At 48.4% G+C, this 20,594-nt stretch overlaps 3 protein-coding genes and 1 non-coding gene across 9 annotated transcripts; 2 read left to right on the top strand and 2 right to left on the bottom strand.

Annotated features, from left to right (window-relative positions):
* Positions 1 to 4,508: 4,508 nt before the first annotated feature.
* TRNAS-AGA lies at positions 4,509 to 4,590 on the bottom strand. Its single transcript has one exon. It is a non-coding gene; the product is annotated as a tRNA-Ser (tRNA).
* Positions 4,591 to 6,378: 1,788 nt separating this feature from the next.
* LOC101784236 (BAG-associated GRAM protein 1-like) lies at positions 6,379 to 11,856 on the top strand. The gene is made up of 17 exons (XM_012845380.2): positions 6,379 to 6,792; positions 6,886 to 6,983; positions 7,080 to 7,155; positions 8,274 to 8,402; positions 8,512 to 8,558; positions 8,642 to 8,762; positions 8,863 to 8,979; positions 9,343 to 9,372; positions 9,461 to 9,560; positions 9,842 to 9,948; positions 10,044 to 10,190; positions 10,267 to 10,371; positions 10,496 to 10,642; positions 10,731 to 10,784; positions 11,182 to 11,245; positions 11,328 to 11,389; positions 11,720 to 11,856. The coding sequence occupies exons 1-17, from the start codon at positions 6,496 to 6,498 to the stop codon at positions 11,825 to 11,827; spliced, it is 1,809 nt and encodes a 602-aa protein (XP_012700834.1). The 5' UTR covers positions 6,379 to 6,495; the 3' UTR covers positions 11,828 to 11,856.
* Positions 8,710 to 15,707, bottom strand: LOC101765307. 6 transcript variants are annotated; one of them, XR_002678957.1, is made up of 11 exons: positions 15,507 to 15,704; positions 14,039 to 14,985; positions 13,472 to 13,639; positions 12,125 to 12,226; positions 11,171 to 12,054; positions 10,153 to 10,276; positions 9,888 to 10,061; positions 9,685 to 9,789; positions 9,383 to 9,454; positions 9,163 to 9,229; positions 8,710 to 9,060 (listed from the first exon to the last, which is right to left on the bottom strand). XR_002678957.1 is itself a non-coding variant. In XM_014804797.2 (4 exons), exons 2-3 carry the CDS (start codon positions 14,930 to 14,932, stop codon positions 13,478 to 13,480), a joined length of 1,056 nt encoding a protein of 351 aa, XP_014660283.1. In that variant the 5' UTR covers positions 14,933 to 14,985; positions 15,507 to 15,704; the 3' UTR covers positions 12,063 to 12,226; positions 13,472 to 13,477. The 6 variants fall into 6 exon arrangements, 2 of the variants coding, with proteins under 2 accessions (XP_014660283.1, XP_022685168.1); XR_002678953.1 differs by having other exon boundaries at positions 9,163 to 9,454; XR_002678955.1 differs by lacking the exon at positions 8,710 to 9,060 and having other exon boundaries at positions 9,186 to 9,454; positions 14,039 to 15,000; positions 15,507 to 15,707.
* A 1,320-nt stretch (positions 15,708 to 17,027) lies between these two features.
* Positions 17,028 to 18,062, top strand: LOC101783826 (magnesium-chelatase subunit ChlI, chloroplastic-like; the record flags this gene model as incomplete). Its single annotated transcript, XM_022828597.1, has 1 exon — positions 17,028 to 18,062. A coding segment is annotated over one exon (906 nt), but the record flags the coding sequence as incomplete, so codon positions are not given.
* Between the last annotated feature and the right edge of the window lie 2,532 nt (positions 18,063 to 20,594).

The raw sequence follows: 20,594 nt of genomic DNA, 5'->3' as shown, positions 1-20,594 counted from the left end.
GGCGATCCCTTCAGCTTCGGCCTCGATCCTTACTCCGGCGGCGCCGCCGAACACGCGCTGCACACCACCAATCCCTTCAGCTACGGATTTGACGACATTGCTCATCCTCCGCTCACCGGTTACGATCCTTTCTCCGGCGGTGCCACCGTACACTCACATGAGCACGGCAACCCCTTCGCCGTCGATCCTTGGGGTGGTCTTCCTCCGCCGGCCGTGTTCTATCCGTTTTCAACCGGGGCCGACACGCACACGGGGCCAACGAACCTTGACGACTACCCTGCGCTTCCTGCCGCCGACTCCCCTCGCACGCCGGTCTACGACAACCCATTTAACGCTGATGGCGCCGCCGCCATTGCCATGGAGGTTCCAGCGCCGTGGGAATGGGACCTCTACAGCGGCCACGCCCAACCGGCCGTCGACGAGCCCGTATCACACCGGCTGATCCCAGCTCCCGCCGCTCCGGTAAGCAACGACGACGGCGCCTGCAAGAACTCCACGCCGGCGCGCGTGCAGCTGTGCGCGTCCTACGACGACGACAACGAGGAGGCCATCCTCCGGGCCCAGGAGAACGACGCCAAGGCGCTGCCATCGCCGGACTACCTGGAAACGACGCAAGGCGGCCGGATGAGCCCGGAGGCGCGCTCCGACCTCGTCCGCTGGATGAGCGGGCTCACCCAGCGCTACGACCTCACCCCCGGCACGCTCCACCGCGCCGTCTCCTACGCCGACCGGTTCCTCTCGGCGCGGCCCCTCGCCGACGCCACCGCCCACCGGCTCAACCTCCTGGGCGCCGCCGCCGTCTTCGCCGCGGCCAAGTACGAGGACCAGGGCGCCGTGCACAAGCTGGACGCCGGGGAAATCGCCCGGTACGGCAGGTTCGCCGCGGGCCGGGAGGTGGTCGCCATGGAGCGCGCGCTGCTCGCAGCGCTCGGCTACCGTCTCGGCGGGCCCACGGCGCACACGTTCGTGGAGCACTTCACCCGCGGCTACGGCCAGGAGGAGGACGACGAGCTCCAGTTCAGGGCGCATGACTTCGCGAACGTGTCGCTGCTCCACTACGGCTGCCTGGAGCTCAGGCCGTCGGCCGTGGCGGCGGCGGCGTTGTTCCTGGCGATGCGGACGCTGAAGCCATCGTACCGGCGAGCTGTGACTCGGGGCAGGGAGCTCGAGGAGCTGACGGGGTACAAGCCCAAGGATCTGGAGCGTGGCGTCGACGCGATTCGCTCTCTGATTCCTAAGGATGGTGGTAATGGCTTCGACGCCGACGTCTTTCCAATGTTCTATGCGGATCCTGAGTTCCTGACCAGGACGGACAGCAAGATTGGTGCACGGGGAAGCAGTACAAAGAGGATGGCTAACTGCACAGCAATGTGAGCAGTGTATTTGCTCATGTAAAAATCGAGCACACAAGTTTCTTTGTATGTTTGTGGATGTTGGAACTCAATTTCGGTCGTGCCTTTTGTGTTACTTGCAATGTGAAAATTGTATGTTTTGGTTTGTAACTAATACTACATCCTAGCAACGAGTAAGTTTGCTACACGGTATCATTTCATAAATAACTGGCATCAAACTAGAAACCTTCAAACCAATAAATGGAAAGTCTATTGTACACTCCGAGATAATTAGATTAAACCAGAACAGCTCTTGCTCATAGAAACAGTTTATCACAAAATACATAATAATCTACATCTTAATGAATATTGTACTCTGCACAGGTCTCCTGCACAACGATTTCCAAACATATTTATGGATAGGGAAGGTGAAAGGGAAACACTGACTTAAAGTGCAGGCATTGTCCCATTAGAAGGATGCTGTGAAACAAAAATGAGCCTCAAGAAATAATTTTTTTTACATTAACCTTTTTTATGTTTAGTTGGTAATATTGTTCAGTCTGCTACTCAAAACAAGCATTTGTAAATTTCCCTTTGATTTTGTCAAAAATTGCAAAATTCCTTCTCTGGTGGTATTTTTTACAATTTTGAGTTACCAATTTGACAATTGGATTTTTGGATGAAACTCTAATGGCATTTTGGCAATTACTCCTGTCAGCTATCGCCTTTCACCATATTGAACCATGCCAAGCATTAGATCCTAGTGACGAATATATCCACTACTTCAATATTCTTCGGTAATAATTGGCATCAAACCAAACAACGTCACACTAGTAACGAATAGTTCATAAAGTACTTCAAAATAATCCGATAAGCAAACAGCTCCACAAGAACGGTCATCGAATAACTCGGTCCTAGATCTGATGATGAATAGCTCCGCTACTCAAATGTTCTTGAGCCATATTTGGTATCAAACCAAACGACGTCATATTGGTAACGCGCGGATAGTTCATAATGCTCTTCAGAATAATCAGATAAGGCAAGTAGCTTTGCTCAATAACGGTTAACTTAGACGGATAGCTCAATTCAAGATTCGACGACGAATAGCTCCTCTACTCAAATATTCTTCAGCCATATTTGGTATCAAACCAAACGACGTCATATTAGTAACGGATAGTTCATAACGCCCTTCAGAGTAATTAGATACGGCAGATGGCTTTGCTCGAATAACGGTTAACGGATAGTTCGTTGCACGCTGCGCGATCATTGGCATCGAACCAAACAGCGCGCCAAGATCAACCAAAGCATGCACAACAAGATCAGAGAGACTACTGATCTTCACTGCGCTGGGGCGGCGTCCAAGAACTGCTCTCTCCTGCTCCGTCGTCTCCACAGAGGTCGTCGTCGTCGTCTGCCAGGGACATCTGGCTGAGCCGGCTGGGCCCCGGCGGGAACCAAAACCGGCCGGACCTCTTGGCTGCCGCCTGCATCTCCACGTGCCGGCGGGTAGCGTACTCCTCCTCCAGCACGAGCCGCCGCATCAGCATGTCGTCGTCCAGCGTCAGCGACATCCCCAGCAAGACGCACCTCCAGTTCTCCCACTCCCCCGCCGGCATGTCTTCTAGTTGCTTCCTTCCTCCCCCTCGTCGTCGTCGGCGCCAGGGCGTCGGCGTGGACGCCGGAGCACGCCGGCTTGCAGATGCACGCCACGCGCGCGAGCGCCGCCCCCACCGCCTTCAGGGACGAGCGCCAGAGCGGCGCGCGCTCTCGCGCCGGCGCCGGCGCCGGCGCTTCCACGGCGGCGCGCTGCCTCCACAGGTGTAGCCCGCCCAGCGCGCGCCGGTACCACACCTGCACGAAATCAGCTGACGATTTCACGAACAGATTCTTGGTAAAAATCGCTAGAACTGCGATCTTGCAGCCGTGATAACTGATAATCAGAAACAAAACTACGCAAAAAAAAAAAAGAACCGCGTGATGATCACTCGGTGCGAGCACTCGTGATGAACGACAACACCACCTCGACAGCTGGATCCGCATCCGCGAGCCCTCACGCCGCTGCGCCGAGAGAGAAGCCTCCATTGCGCTGCTCTTGCAAACCTATCCGATGAGCCGATATCTCCTTCCCCCGTCTCGCCTTCTGAGGAGACGACGATGACGAACCGGCTTTCTTGTCTCTGGCCGCGCCGGGCGTCGAGAACTGTGCGCTGTTGCTAGAGGTGACGTCCCCGCTCCCTTTTAGTACTCGCGGTGCTAATGCCAACCCTATCGGCCTACCCCCGCCGAGCGAGCCAGAGATTAACCCCTGATCGCACCCATTAATCAAGTGTTCAGGCATTAATCCGGTTCTGATGGCTTGTTTTGCTGCGCGTGAGCTCGGCGGGATCATATCAAGCGGCCGGGGCGAAATGGGAGTGCATTTATTTTGGACGGGCTGGGATATATTCAGTCATTTATTTTGGGTAGATTTGGCGCCTGGCGGTGGAGTGCGTGTGGGTGTATACGGTTCGGGGAAATTTGAATTGAGTACTTAAGAGGGTGTTTGGATACGAGGTGTTAAACTTTAACAGTGTCACATCGGATGTTCGGATGCTAATTAGGAGAACTAAATATGAGCTAATTATAAAACTAATTGCAGAACCCTGTGCTAATTCGCGAGACGAATCTATTAAGCCTAATTAATCCATCATTAGCAATTGGTTACTGTAGCACCACATTGTCAAATCATGGACTAATTAGGCTTAATAGATTCGTCTCGTGAATTACACTCCATCTGTGCAATTAGTTTTATAATTAGCCTATGTTTAATACTCCTAATTAGCATCCAAACATCCGATGTGACATGTGTTAAACTTTAACACATGGTTGCCAAACAGGCCCTAAATTTGTGCAGTTACTGGTGCTTGGCTAAAGTTTGAGCGATTTAAATGCTGGAGATGATGATGAAACTGAAAGGTGGTAAAGAAGAAGAGGGTGACGAGGTGTGTACGGTTGACGGGAAGCGGCCAGTTCTTTGAAATGTGCAAGAGGGTTTTGTGATATGTTTATTAGAACCTAAAAAAACTTAAGACGTTCTTCTAAAAATTTTAAACCTCGAAAGAGATACTGGTTGAGTGCAGGAGGTTTTCAGAAATGTTATTTTGAACCTAAAAAATTGAAAACAAATGAAAAAAAAGGCGTGGTCGGCAGGATTCGAACCTGCGCGGGCAAAGCCCACATGATTTCTAGTCATGCCCGATAACCACTCCGGCACGACCACTTTGATGTTCCCAGACCCTCATAAGTGTTATAAAACGTTGTAGAAGTAGAGTATACTAAATAATTCCCCCAAGTGATCATTAATAAGTTACATCTTCCACGGCAGATGCGACCGGAAATCGTGTAGACATAGAATCTGAACTGAAGATCAGGATGGCAGACGCAGTCCTGGTGCGAACAGTCTCCGTTCGCGACGGCGCCGCGTCTAGGTCGTGTGCAGTCGTGGCGCGGGCTTGCAGACGCAGTCCTGGTGGCCGGTGGGTGTGAGCAGTCTCCGTGGCGGCATCGCGGCGTCTAGCTCGCGTGCAGTCGTGGGCGGGGTTTGTACGAGGCGATCAGTGCGGATGCAGTCTCATCCCGCGATCGGCGATCCCATGATCCGAATCCGCCGAGCAGCAAAAACCAGCGCCGCGCACCGGCGCACCGCCCCCTACGCGGACGGTAGCGTCCGCGGCCACCTGACCTGATCCACTCCGACAGGCCGCAGCGCGCTGCCCCTGCAGACGCGAGCGCACTCGGATAGCCAGCCAGTCAGGCTGATTTGATCTAAGCCTTCCAGACTTGGTCAGCTAGCCGGCCGCTGATTAAGAAGCAACCATGCCTGCAACTGCAAGGGGAACCCGCAGGCCGCGTGGTCGCTCGCTGCTGGAGTGGCAACTGGCAACTGGCCAGCGTCCACACGAGCCGAGCCGGGATGTTTTTTTTTGGTTCGGAGCGGTCGCGGGCGACTGGTGAGTGGTGACGAATCATGGAGGGAGTTACACGAGCGAGCCCCTCCTGGCAACGCCCAAGAATGATTCAGGAACGAAGACAGTGTGATGGGAAAGGAATGAGGGTTGGTGCGGTGCTGAATCTCATGATTGCCGGGAGCCGGAAAACGACTGGATTCTACGAAAGCGTACGGCGCTTTTTTTCGTTTCCTATCCCGCCCTCCCTCCACCTGCCGCCGCCACCCTTTACAACTAGCAGGCCACGTCCGAGACCAAGGTGGTATCATCCTTCTCGAGCTTCACTAATCGCTAATCAGAGTACTGCATCAACACTATCAATTCGAAAGTGGCAAGCTAGCTTTGATGAGTTGATGTGCGACCCTACTACGTACTCCAGTGCTCTAGTCGTCGTAAGCCTGGCTAATCATTGGATCTGAGGCCGGGTCTCAATCAGCAGTGCTACGTTCTTCTGTTACCTGCCAATAAGCAGGTAATTAAGTTGATACAATGCAAGGAATTGCCTAGTTTAGTGTCACGGCGGCAGCTAGCACTAACGTTTTGCCGCGAGAGGGCTCATAATTAGCCTCATGATGCGTGGCTTTAGTTGCTTTAAGACAACAGAACAAGATCACATCTGTAACAGTCTATCTCTAACATCCTCTACAAAAAGAATATCTTTTTATTTAGAGAACAACACAACAAGATCACATCTGTAACAGTCTATCTCTAACATCCTCTACAAAAAAAAAATCTTTTTATTTAGAGGACGGAGAGCCAGCCGGAGATGGAAGACACTTGCTTCGACGTGTATTGGAGCAGCTACCTTTTCTTTCTCCGTCATGCACTAGTAAAAAATGGCCTTAGCGGTGCACGCCGTGGAGGTGGAGCACCGTCGTGCTCGGCCAGCCGCACCTACCTGCTAATCAATCATTGTGGCTTTCGGCTCCCCGCCGCCAGCCGGGCCTTGCCCTTGCGTGCGTCGAGCCCTCTCACTCACCGACGAGCCCCCCGCGCGCCCCCGGCTCGTTTTAAATGCCCCGGCGCACTGGCCGTGCCAGGCTTCCCTACGCTCTCCGCCCTTTCCCCCAGAACGCCGCGCGCTCCCTCGTCGCGCGCGCGCGTCGTGTGCCAGCGACCCGACCCACCAGCAGCCTCGGCTCGTCCCGGCCGCGCGCGCGCGCGTCCGTGCCGTGGCGATGGGGCAGTGCCTGTCGTGGGCGCTGGGCCTCCTCCTGCCGTCGCTGTGGGAGGCCGAGGTCGCCATCTCCGCCACGGCGCTGCTCGTCGCCGCGCTCGTCCTCTTCCTCCTCACGACGGACCAGCACGCCAAGCCCACGGCCGCCGGCGGCGGCGGCAGCAACTCGTCGCCAGCCTCCTCCTCGCATTCTTCTGCGACCTGCCACCGTGACGCCGGCCGCGGCCGGAGCGGCGCAAGGGGCAGGGCGGTCTCTGAAATCACTTGCGCTCCGGGCGCCGGCGGCTACGTCATCAAGGTAACCGCAAACCCATCATATCCAATGGCAACTCTATGTCTCTGATCGACGTACTTGCCGATTAAGCTTGCTCATGTTTGGTCTCGATCTCAGCTGGAGCTGCTCTCTGCCAAGTACCTGATCGGCGCCAACTTGGACGGCAGCTCCGATCCCTTCGCCGTCATCTCCTGCGGCGAGCAGAAGCGCTTCAGGTCCGCATATGGCTCCCTCCATCTTTGCATCTTCGTATGATCATCGTAGTTGAGCTCGTGAATGATTCTGAACAAAGTGAGGGTGCCCTTCTGCAGTTCCATGGTGCCCAGCCCGAGGAACCCTCTGTGGGGAGAGGAGTTCAACTTCCTGGTCGATCAGCTCCCGGTAGAGGTAACAGCTTCCTCACTGCATTTGAAATTTCGAAGCAATGCTACAGCTGAGCACGTGACAGCCACCGTATCCATCCATCACTGCACTTCCATTCACCGGGCAACCCTGCAGCCATGCTCAAACTCAACTCCAAGCAGTGGTCGTTCGAGTCTGCAGCCACCAAGACTTTCAGTCCAATCATGAACGTGTCAGGCTCCCAACAAAATGATGGATGCCTCAATCCCTCAAGGCCTCAACACGAGTTAACCCAGCCATTCTTCATCCAGAGCGCCTGTCTGCCTGTCTGTCCCAAGCGTGAGAGAACAGCAACAGCCGTATGGCGCCATCCACTAGACAAATGCTCCATCAGAGATGGTCCAGGATGCACGCCAGCCTTTTGTCCTGATACAAAACTATTGCTTTGCCACTACAGTACTGCTAGCACTACTAATCTACTATATTTTCAGCCCTTTTAATCCCTGCAGGCTTGCTTAGAACCTTCGAAGAACAGCGTACATCGCTTCCTTTTGCTGCTGAACTTTGAGAATTTAGATTCGAAGTACATGAAAAAAAAATCGAAAGGCGGCGCTTTGCTGCGTCATAATCATGTGACACAAATATTTCCCCCAGCTCATCCCACCACAACCCCACCCAGAATTAAGTCAGTGGTCCATGCGGCACAGCGTAAACAAGACCGCTCGAATTCAAGATTTAAGTAGTGAACACCAACCTGCAGAAAAGTTATGTAAAGTAGCATCAGAGAGCAGCATAATGAATTTGGGAGTACAGGGCGTGCATTGCTGCGCGGATGCAGCATCATAGCGCTTCTCTGAAGTCACATTTCTTGCCTCAGGATAGTAATATAGTATCAGCATGACCTGCCAATGACTCAAGTAAGATTAACATGGTATAGATTGTATAATAACGAAAATAAATAGGCAAACTGTGATTAAGTTCATGTGGTTCGGAATGTTTCCTATCCCACAGCCACACCGAAAACTCTGAATAAAAAATTGAGAGCCTCTAGCTTTCATAAAAATAACAAAGTTGAGAACATCTGAAACGAGTGTTTTTTTTAGTATTTGATGCCAAAATTGCTATGATTAAATGTTTGACATGTGTCGTTACTTTCTGCATAGGTAACCATAACTTTATATGATTGGGATACAGTATGCAAATGCAAAGTTATTGGATCTGTAACTATAGCTGTTCTCAGTGAAGATGAAACTGGGGCTAATTGGTATGAACTGGACAGCAAATTTGGTCAGGTAAGACATGACTTTATGAAAGCTTTGCAGTTGAGTGCTTTGTTGCACTTGCCGCCATCTTCAGTGAATCTCAGCATGTATTTACAATGCCAAAAACATGTGGTTGCAGATCTACTTGCGTCTTCATTCAACTAAAGCATTTCCAGATTCTGATAGGTAACCTTGTTTGTTTGGTAAAAACAGCAGCAGTATTTCTGAATGCAATGAAAACATCATCCCCGTTTAATCATATTTTCCAGCTTATTTGAAGAATGTACTGGAGCTGAGTCCCCGAGAAAGATGACACTGAAGAAGCAACGTCAAGCGATGATTGAAGGCATTGGCCCTCTGCAAACCATATATAAACTTCCCCATGATGAAGTACTTACTCTCGACAAATTATAATTACATATGCAGACATGCACCATACTCATCGGAACTGATAATTTCTGACACATCCGATTTATTCTTATGCTTTCAGATTGTTCACCAAAGTTACTCCTGTGCTCTGGAGAGGTGTTTCTTGCACCATGGCCGTATGTACATCTCCCAATGGCATCTGTGCTTCCACTCTAACGTATTCTCCAAACAATTGAATGTAAGCAATTCTTCCGAAAATGGCTCCTTTCAACTTAATATTGCTGCTTGATTTATAATTGGTGAATACTGGAGACAAACACTGATTGAAGATGAAATGTGCATTAGTCTTTTTTCAGCTTTCTTAGAATCCAAAACTGATCCTTAGACAGTTGTAAATGATGAGTAAGGAAAATCATAGCACCATCTCATCTGCCTCAGAAAATCTGTAGAAATTTAGTTGTTATCCCCGCTTATATAAATATTAGTACCTACATGGCACAAATAAGGTACCGAAACCAATAGGTAACAGTATGAAATTAGTGAGAAGAAATTTTAGACCAATTTTTCATTGAGTTCCTTCTCTAATATCTGAATTCTTTAGGTGATTATTCCATTACAAGACATAGACGAGGTATGCAAACCATATAGCTCTTTTCTGGCTTCAGCATCTGCCTTCTTTTGGTTGAAAGAGCTGACATACAAATCAATGTATCCTGCAGATAAAAAGAAGCCAGCATTCTCTTATCAACCCATCAATTACAATTTTTCTTAATGCTGGTGCAGGTGGACATGGAACACCACGTTCATGCAGTCAAAATGGTAAATCATTTTCTGGCGCAATCTTAACAAGTTAGATGCAAACACACACCTAATTGGAAAACTAGCCCTCATCGATTCAATCTACAAGATTTCTGAAAATTTCAACCAAAGATCTTGACTGTACCGTTTTCAAGCTGAAGTACTCCTGTACAAGTAAACCAGTAGCAGACGTAGCATCTCACAATAACTCCAAGAAATAACTCATGTGCATTGTTTTTCAGCTTCCATGCTGGAAAATTATCAAGAGAAATTTTCAGTTGAGCATCCATCTAATTTTTCAGGAAGGGTTAGGTATACATTCGCATCATTCTGGAGTAGAAACCGTACATTTAGAGCTCTAGAGATTGCACTACGAAGTTATGAAGCAACCTTGGAGGCTGAAAAAAAGGTATCCAGAAAGTGTTCAAGCTTTATCATTTCATATCTTTCCACTTCGTCTTGTGGAAATTGCCTGATATTTATGCTTGTTGTCCCCACATGCAGGTGAGAGCACATGTACTTCTACAAAAAGAAAGTAACAGTTTACTAGGTACTAAGACAGACAGCACAAAGGCACCAGAAAAAAGAATTGAAAAGGCTATAACATTCCAACCTTTCATCAATGAACATGTTCTTGCAGATGTAACCAGTGTGAGCATCCCACTTCGTTTTGCTAATTCTTCTGATGTATAATCCATTTCATATTCTGATATGACTTATCTTGCAGAAGTTCTTCCCTGGTACAGCCGAGAAGTTTTTCAGTGCAATATTGGGTGACAATTCAATGTTTTTCCAGCAATACCGAGATACAAGAAAAGATACAGACTTAAAGGTGCCTATTTGTCAGTTGCACTATTTACATTGTTAATATTAATTTCTTGGAGCTGCTACTCATTTGACTGCTGACAGCAATGACCAACATAATTTAATACATAAATGTTTGGATTTTACTGCAGCTGAGGAAGTGGTGTGCCTCAGAAGAGTACGGTGGCAAGGTTCGTGAAGTAACTTTCAAGTCACAATGCCACAGTCCTTTGTGTCCTCCAGACACAGCAGTGACAGAATGGCAGCATGCTTCTTTCTCAAAGGATAAAAGAAACTTGGTAACAATAACTTAGAACAGATATATCACTGAAATTTTTCCGGGAGTTTTTTCCATCAACAAAACAATGAGTATTTATCTGATTTCAGATCTATGAGACAAAGCACCAGGCACATGATGTTCCTTTTGGTTCTTACTTTGAGGTATTTGGCATCTGAGATAGTATATTCTTGAAAAAATAGTTGAAACTGAACATCTAAAGCATTTGAAAAGATATTCATCAGCACACTACTACTTCTCTGAGATTCAGTAACTTGTGTGCTTCTAGAATAATTTAATATTTAACAGCGCCCTTCTAAATTTGTCTTTCTTCAGTTACGTTTCGCATTTATAAGTAAAATTTAATACTCTTATTAATTTAATGTAGTCGCATGCTCATATTTATGTCTTTTTCTGTTAATGTTTCACAGTAATGCTAGCGAACAGAACATAAAGTTTAACCATTTCTTTTCCACACAATACTGCAGGTTATTTGGTTTTCTAGTATAGATATAAATATCTTTTCAATGGGGAGAATTGTGGCTAATACCTTTCTTACAGATCCACAGCAGGTGGTCGCTAAGAACAACCTCCAGTTCAACATGTCAAGTGAATATAAAGATTGGTTAGTTAAACTGGACTTCCATTAAATCTATTCAGTCGAAACATATTTACGATAATATTACATTATTTTCTGCACATAACAGGGGTAAACATGAAGAAATGGTGCATATTGCAATCCAGAATAAAATCTGGAGCAACTGATGAGGTATGCAACAACATATTCGATATGGTCTCCTAGCTAAAGAATATGTACCACTGACATTTCACATCTCCATAACATAAGAAAAAGGAAGGACAGCAATTTAGACTTCAGAATCCTAATTTCTTGGACCAATTTGGCTTTCAGTCACTACTACTGTCAAATTAGGAATGTGACAAAAATATGATAAAGTGACTCCAAGTTGATATGCATCACACAACTACCTCTAGTTATAATGACCAATAAAATTGTGTAATAAATAAAGAAACCAATATTGATCTAATCAAAAACACTATTTGATGGTTTGTTTTGACATGATCTGGTATTCTGGTGCAGTACAGGAGAGAAGTTTGCAAGATTTTAGAGGCTGCTTGTGATTATTTCCTCCGATCCGAGTCAAATAGCCAGGACAGTGACGAGATTGTGATGGCATCTTCGCCGTGAAAACCTGCATATGAAAATCATGTACAGACTGCCATGCACATATACAAGCGCAGTACAAACAAGTTTGCAAGATTTTATATGGTGATTGTGATCACATCCTGGAAGCTGTGAAACAGCCAAGCCAACAATGACGTTGTGGAGACATCCAAGAAAAGCTGTGTGGAAAGCCACATATGGAATTGCATCCACACAAAGACGCTTCAGACCATGGAGAGTTGGAGGCATTCCTGCAAAGTAGAAAATCAGTATGATGGTTCAGTACATCAGCCAAGTAATTATAGTAGTGATCTAGTTTACCATTTCATTTCCAACAAAATAGGTCAAAGTTGATGTTTGATACAAGCTTCAAAAGAAAAGGAAAAATCTAAACATCTTGAGGGACTGGTGCAACTTGATTTCCTGCAGTAATTAGTGCAAGTTAATAGATCACTTTTATATAACGTAAGATTCCCATAAAAGAAAACAGGAACCAGAAATCTCTCATTCATTGATATCAATTAGTTCCTGGCAACTTGTCAGTCAGTTTCTTTTAACACATATGAATAACTCTTCTGTGAACAACATAACCTGAAGGAAATCTTTGCGCTATATTTTGCAGTTAAATGTTTGTGGAATGTTCTAGAAACACTATACTAATTCTCCGTGACAATTTGACATTTGTCAAGGATAATTTCCTAAAAATTAGGAAAACTCCTGCTATGATGAATCTCTAACCTTGACAAGGTGGATGCTTATCAGATCAAATAGGAACAGGAAAACAATTGTTTCTGTTACTTTGTTGAAATGCAATGCGCATGCACTTTTTAATCAAAACTAATCTGTTAATGCCTAAATCGACTGGGAGCTGCATCATGCAATGCAAAATTCTCTACTAAACCGCGTAGCTAATTCAAGGGATTGGCAAGACAAGTCAGAGAACTTCCTCAAGGAGCAGCTTTCGGTGCTAGAAGCACACAATATATTTCAGCAAAATGTAGTAAAGTGAGGAATCACACATACCAGCACAGAATGCAGCAAAGGTAGCTTAATGACTATTTTTTAAACCAATATCATCCTTATATTTTCGAGTGGAAGACCCTGCATTGACATACAACTGGTGCACGATATACTTGTGCCCTAGGCAAAAGATGTGTCTCCAGTGATTCACAACATTTGTATCACGTGGTAAATGTGTCTCATCACATTATTATTGTCACTTAAAGGCATTCATTATATATGTCACAAGTCCTGAACCTCACACTTTTTTCACAAATTACACACAACAAAAAATATGTGTTGCTCTGCATAAACTAGAAGGTCATCATGGATGATCATGCCATTGTTCTGTGCTTTTAAATTAGGACAAAACACCTGGATATCATTAATCTGGGATAAAATCAACAAGGAGATATATGATTCATATACAACTAATCCCCACAATATTCCAAGTATTTACTGTAAGATAGAAAAGATCAAAACGTCAATTACATCAACTTAAAAAGATAACCCAAGAGAAGCTGATATTTCTAAACCCTACAGTCTATGGTTTGTACATGAACAAAAGAAAACATGATCGTAAACTGTGTGGTAATGCTAATTATTATTTACAGGTCCTAAAGCATGCCAACCTGATTTGTCTAATAAATATAGAATTATGGCAGTTACCAATTATCATGCATTCCTTGACCTAAACTCATTCTCAAGCTTCTTCATCTTTGCCTCTTGTGTTTTGATATCGTGCTCGAGTTTCTTGATCTTTGCTTCTTGCTCCTTTATTATCAGAGTGAGGGACCTGACATCTAAAGCCCCAGACATTTCGTTAAGTGACTGAGCCTGCAATAATATTCAGAAGAATTCAGGCGTATTTTTGTTTGGAACACTGTAAAACAGGAGCCACATATTTTTCCTTACAAATAATCACCATCTTTTCTTCTGAAAATCAGTTGATGATACTATCAATTGCAAGCCCCGGCATGATTCAATAATTACAGATTGATCTAGAAGATATCCCCTACTCTGGCACATTGATAACTTGGCTAAGGTTATTCTAGCACACATTACTAGCGCATATGCATACAATTTCCATCTAATAAACCATGTTTATTCTTTCACCGGTTCCTCAGTGAGTTACACCTTCTGGTCGTTGAGTTAAATAGTCATCAACTTATTGAAACTTCTATAGGAGCATTGTTTAAATCTAGTTACAGAAGGTCAAATACAGATCACACTAACCTTCTCAAGGAGTTGTAACCGTTGATTCATATCATTAACGGTAGCATTCTGTCTTGTGGTTGCTTGGAGAACATACAACATATGTGTTTGAAGTAGCTTAGAACAATGATTATCAAGATTACCCTGTGGAAAGGCTGTTTCGCATCCAACGTGGTAAAAAGGACAGTTAATAAGCTTCATAGGGCAAACTGTTGCACAATGTCTGTCCATCTCACAACGCATAACATGTTGCTCGCACAGCTGGTCACATGGCAGGGCCTTAAACGGACAGATGGAGTCATGGTCCTCAATATGAATGGCAGAAAATGAAGCTGAACATCCATCATTTTTGCAGTCCACTACCCTAAATTTGCACTGACTTCTGTGGTCAGCTAGCTTATCTTGCTCAACGAATCTCTCGGGGCAATGGAAAATGCATTTCATATCTATGCTCACAAGAATAGTCTCTGCGGTAGCCTTCCTTGCGTCCAGTGCCCACACATTCTCAGTCTCCATCTTTTGCATAAAATCTTTAATTTTGTTCAAGCGGCTTTCACTAGACAAAAACCCGGACACATGGCTCAGCACATTCTTTTTCAAAGCCACAAAGTCATCAATCAAGTCTGACAGGAACTCAGTCGGCCTTGTTGATGCTTTCATTAATTGTTCCGAATGGTCCTCATCTCCAACCACCGATTCACGAACAAGCGCTTCGGTTCTCACAAGCATGTAATTTTCTAGCTCGGCCTTCACAGCGACAGCTACAGAAGATGCACTCTTGAATATATCGCCGGTGGTGCTGTCCACCGAAGCAGTGGCCAATCCCTGAAGCAGGAGTTCCGTCATGCTGTGTATGACCTCTGTATCGCACAGGTCGCACCGTGAACTATAGCCATCTTCCTCCACCGTGCTCATAAGTTTGCCCAATGAAATTCCGGGTAGTTTACTTCAATTGGTCCAAAAGTGTCCTGAAAAAGGAAAGTCTGCAGATTAGAAATAAGGCAACTGTCCTTGTCTATAGTGAAAGAAAAAATGGGCAATGAGCAACCCATTGACAAAGCAGAGTAGCAGACTGAAACAATCTGCAGATAGGCCAGAGGCCCAGAGTGAACAGATGCTTGTGCACCATCCAGTCACTCAGTCAGAAACAGGAACGGAGACTGGATGGCCAGAACAACCATCTCCATGTCCCGCGCTGATGAGCAATCAAAGTAATATTCCGGTTCAGGGCTACGCTGCTCGGGGGATCATCCGCCTAAGCTGAACGCGGGAACGCGCGGCGGCTCGACACTGCAAACGGGAGGAAGAGAAACTAGCTAGAGTGGAGCCATTCCCGAACAGGCACCCCGCGCGACGGCCCGGCGACCAAATTGGAGCGCCGCTATCTTAAGCCTTCGGCACAAACGGAGAACGCGATTCGAGGACCGTATGTAGGGTCCGGGTCGAATCAGAGGCTCAGGGAGGGATGGAGGTTGGGTGCTGCGCTTACCACCACCGGAGAGGAGAACCGCTGGTCGTCGTGGGGAGCTTGGTCGCAGCGAGGCGAGACGACGCGCGATCCGCCGGAGGCAGGGGAGACTGGAGAGGAGACCGGCGAGGCCGTCAGCTCAGCTGAGCGGCCCGGGAAGGGGAGCAGTTGGATTTGGGGCCGGCTTGGGCGTTGGACGCGATGGCGGGCCCCGCGGAGGTGCTGAGCCGTGGGGTGCCGTTAGATAGGGCGGGCCGGGCGGTTCTGGGAAAAACCACACGGTGCTCGACACCTGGGCCGCTGGGGGAGAGCCCCGGCCCGGGATGAAACGCTTGTGCCATCATGTCACCGACTTACCAACCTCCTTCAAGGCTTCAACAGCTCTGGTTAACTTCCATCACCATGTCACCAACTCCAGCGCACCATCAAATTGAACATAGGTTTTGTTTCAATCTTCGGCAATCAATCTAATCTTCAGGAAACCAGTGCTCAACTTCTACACGAGTGAATTCAACTGCCTGATTAAAATGACCAAGAATATGTATACTCCAGAATAAACGGAGGCAGCAGTTAACAAGAACCAGCAACGAGATAAGTACAGAGCAGGAACTAACAAACACCTGGGGCTGAGTTTGGGGCACAATAGACACCACCAGGCAAAGTAACCAACCGGATTGTTCACTTGCCAAAATCTTCAGCTTCGGTAAGGCATCATCAGTTCCATCAGCACAGCCACCAAGAATGACTCCTACTCCTTGTTCAGAGACTCTTTAGCATGATCAATAGCAATTTGGCAACCCTCTAGAAGCCGAACAATTGATTCTAAGTAAGACTTGCAAGAAAGAAATGTCCAAAATCCATCAATATACGATAAACAAACTAACTCTATCAATACATGGTAAACATCCTAAATCCATCAATATATGGTAAACATTGAAGTACATATGCATTGCATAGACATGGTAATAAGAGAGAGAAATTTGGAGTCGATTACAGAATAAACAGAAGTTAATATCATAAATACAGTAGTGGAATAGGACACACCGAGCCAACCAGATGAGCAGAGCATACGAGCGCTGAACTAGCAAAGAAACCAAGCAAAAAATCTTATGAACACAAGTGTCGTGGTACTTAGGGGGTGTTTGGGAGCACTCCACTCCACAAAAAATTGCTCCACTCCACCAACTCCGAAAATTTCGTAGCCAAACGCGTCTAGCTCCAGTAACTCCGGCTCCAGGAAAAAGGTGGAGCGGGGGGTAGATCCACGTTTTTCACGGAGTACCTCAAGAGATGCTCCAAAAACCTCCTTTTCAGACTTCCTCATGGAGTTGGGATTATTTACCCACCATTGCCACTGGTTACACAGGTTACCGGTTCGGTTCTTTTTTTCTATCTCCTCCGTCATCTTCATTTCCTCTCCCATGGGGCGCAGGCCGGCAGGGGCGTCCGGCCGGGGGCGAGCTCCCCCCGCGGCGGCGGCGCGGCCGGGGCGCGGGCCAGCCGGGGCGAGCTCCCCCGCGGCGGCGGCGGCGCGGCCGGGGCGAGCTCCCCCGCGGCGGGGGCGTGGCCAGCCGGGGCGCGGGCCAGCCGGGGCGAGTCGGCGACCCCTTCAACTCCGACCCGGACGACCCGGAGGTCATGGGCCCCGAGGTCCGCGAGCGGGTCCTCCAGGGGGACACCGGACTCCCCGTGACCACCGCCAAGATCACCATGGTCGACCTGCCCCTCGGCGCCACCGAGGACCGCGTCTGCGGCACCATCGACATCGAGAAGGCGCTCACCGAGGGCGTCAAGGCCTTCGAGCCGGGCCTGCTCGCCAAGGCCAACAGGGGGATACTCTACGTAGACGAGGTCAATCTGTTGGATGACCATCTCGTGGATGTGCTGCCGGACTCTGCCGCGTCGGGGTGGAACACGGTGGAGAGGGAGGGTATCTCCATTTCCCACCCTGCCCGGTTCATCCTCATCGGCTCCGGTAACCCGGAGGAAGGGGAGCTCCGGCCGCAGCTGCTGGACAGGTTCGGGATGCATGCGCAGGTTGGTACCGTCAGGGACGCAGAGCTGAGGGTGAAAATCGTGGAAGAGAGGGCTCGCTTTGACAGAGACCCGAAGGCGTTCCGTGACTCCTACAAAGAGGAGCAGGAGAAGCTCCAGGACCAGATCTCATCCGCTCGGTCTAACCTTGGTGCCGTGCAGATCGACCATGACCTCCGTGTCAAGATATCCAAGGTGTGCTCTGAGTTGAATGTTGATGGGCTCAGAGGTGATATTGTCACAAACAGGGCTGCCAAGGCGCTGGCCTCATTGAAAGGAAGGGACAAGGTCACAGTGGAGGACATTGCTACTGTCATTCCAAACTGCTTGAGGCATCGGCTCCGGAAGGATCCCCTTGAATCCATTGACTCGGGTTTGCTTGTCATTGAGAAGTTTTACGAAGTCTTTAGCTAGATTATCTTTGAGGTAAATGTTCCTTAGTCACAAATTCTGGCAGCAGGCTTCTGTCCTGCTGTAACAGTGTTATCTGGATATCAATTTTGTGCTTCTAGCATCATAATGTAGAATCCATTCTGTTCCATCTGGAATGCATGTTATGAGCTGAGGAATGTAGGTTTGTTTGCCTCAATATCTCTGCGGCGGGGGCGCGGGCCAGCCGGGGCGAGCTCCCCGCGGCGGCGGCGCGGCCGGGGCGAGCTCCCCCGCGGCGGCGGCGTGGCCGGCCGGGGCGAGCTCCCCCGCGGCGGTGGCGTGGCCGGCCGGGGGCGAGTTCCTTGCCAGGTGCCTACCGTCGTGGCGTCCGTGGGAAGAAGAGAAGAGGAGAGGAGAGAGAGGAAGAAGAGAGGAGAAAATAGAAGAGTATGACATGTGGGTCCGTTTACAAAGGGTAAAATAGAACATTCACAACAAGTGCTCATATTTTTGGAGCTGAAGCACTGCCATTAGCCAAACACGTGCAGCAGCTCTATGTTTTTTTGAGTTGGTGGAGTGGAGCTAGGAAAGTGTGGAGCTGGCAGAGTGGAGCTGGTTTTTCTAAAGTGGAGTGCTCCCAAACTTAATTCAATCCTACATTTTCCAATACACTTCGAAAGAAACCTAAACTGACGATAGCTACTCACTTCTCACCGGAGAACGTGTTTTCTCATCACATTTAAACTCTAAGGGTCAGTTCGGTTGCCTGCATGTCCTCAACTTGTCCCGCACACTGGGCCAGGCTCCAACGGGCCATGCCAGTTGCATGCAAGTGCAGCATGATTGGTTGCATGCATGCATGCACCCAGACCCCGTAGAATAGCTGCTTGGTTGCCTGCCTTTCTTTGTTTTCCCGCACCGAATGTCTCACAGCCATCCATGTTCGTGTGCCGCGCTGCATCAGCTCGCCCTGGCTCCCAAGAAACGCTCAATTCTAACATTTCCAGCGGGCCTGGCTCCGGCTGTACGGCTGCATGGCTAGGGCTTGGCTCGAGCGATGGACCAGGAAACCAATCAACTCAAACTTGCACCTACAGAGTCTGGCTATGGGAGAAGCAGGCAACCAAACACGCCCTAAGCGATCAGCTGCCGCGCGCCAACCTCGTCGTCCTCAGTCGTCAGTGACCTCGACCTCGCGCTCGACGTACCCGAGCATGGCGAGCTCCTCGCGGACGTAGTCCTGCTCCCGCTTCACGTCCTCCCACGACTTGTACACCATGGCCGCCGCTTCAGCCATCATCGCCCTATACCTAGGGACGATAATGGATCATGACCCTCATACCTACTTCACAGTTCAACTCAGCTCTGACTATTTTTAGTTCAAAATTATATAATATTATAGTCCGACCTTTATTGAGCCTGATCCTTAAATTTATTAGGTTAAATTAGAGGGCTCTTTACCACCCCTGTTGTACCTCTCCCGCTCCTCGGGGCAAGGCATGATCCTGACGAGCAACTCCTCGCTCAACACGGGGAAGGGTCTCGTTGATGCGGTCGATATGTTCCTGCACCAGCCGCACCGTCACCTTCTTCTTCTTCGACTTCACCTTCATCCCTAGCGGCTCCGATCCGTGCCCATCGTCTCTTTCTTTCTTGATCTCTGTGTGCGATCAACGAGGGGCTGGAGTTGGTCCCAACCGTGTGGGATTAGCCGCCCAGCACTATAACCTTCTTAAGTTCTTGTCATGTTGGATCTGGCTGCTGCTCTTTCTCTGTCGCGCGCCGACACCCACGTCCGAGAACTCGTGATTGTCTGGGACTCCCTCAGTCCCTCCGAGGCTCTATCCTGGCAAATCTCAAGGTGCTCGTGCAAGTGATTTGTACCATTTCTTGTTTCTCCTAACATTTTCTTACACCAGATGCATTTTGCCTTCCAATTCCCGTTTAATTTAATCCTATCAAACTCTTTCCAAACTTCAGATTTTAGCTTTCTTTTACTACCAACCGCAACATTATCTTCTATCTCTATCACATCTTCTGTACCTGGAGCAGCAAAATTGGATGGGGTTGTAGATGAATCAGATGCAAGCGCTGCGGATCCAGATGCCAACACATGCACGAGTAAGAGGACGAGAAGCCCTAGCTGCTTGCACTTGAAATCCAGATCCACTGTCCTATGGTGATGTAGCAGCAGCATGGGATCCACTAGTGCCGGGAGTCGACATTGCTTACTTGCAACAAAGACTAAAAAAATGCAAAAATTCAGATAGCTACAGCAGCTAGTAAAGACTTGAGGAGGATTGGAGGAGGATGAGCACCTTCGAGATGGAATGGGACTGGGGGCTGCCGGTCGATGGCCGCCGAGGCTGTGACAAGCTTCACGCCTCCTCGTGCAGTTCACATCTTCCTTGTGACTTGTGGTTGGCAGGACCCATTCAAAACACGCCCATATCAGTTAGCACTATGTGTCGTATTGCATCGAGACATTTTAGCTTGTTCACATCTTCCTTGTGACTTGTGAGGCTGCCCTTCGTCTTCCTCCTCCGGTCCTCCCCCTCCTCTCCTCGGCTCCCCATCAGAGTTGTCGTCCTCATGCAAGTTCCCATGGCTCAAGTTGCTCCCCCCTCTCCAAGTTTCTTCAACAACAAGATTGAAGTCTCCCGGCCCCCCCTCCGAAAAAACATGAGGCCCCCCCCCCCCCCC

This window comes from Setaria italica, chromosome I (assembly GCF_000263155.2).
Source record: "Setaria italica strain Yugu1 chromosome I, Setaria_italica_v2.0, whole genome shotgun sequence".
Lineage (NCBI taxonomy): Eukaryota > Viridiplantae > Streptophyta > Magnoliopsida > Poales > Poaceae > Setaria > Setaria italica.
The sequence above is the reverse complement of the archived record's forward strand: the minus strand, read 5'-3'. Positions and strand labels throughout refer to the sequence as shown.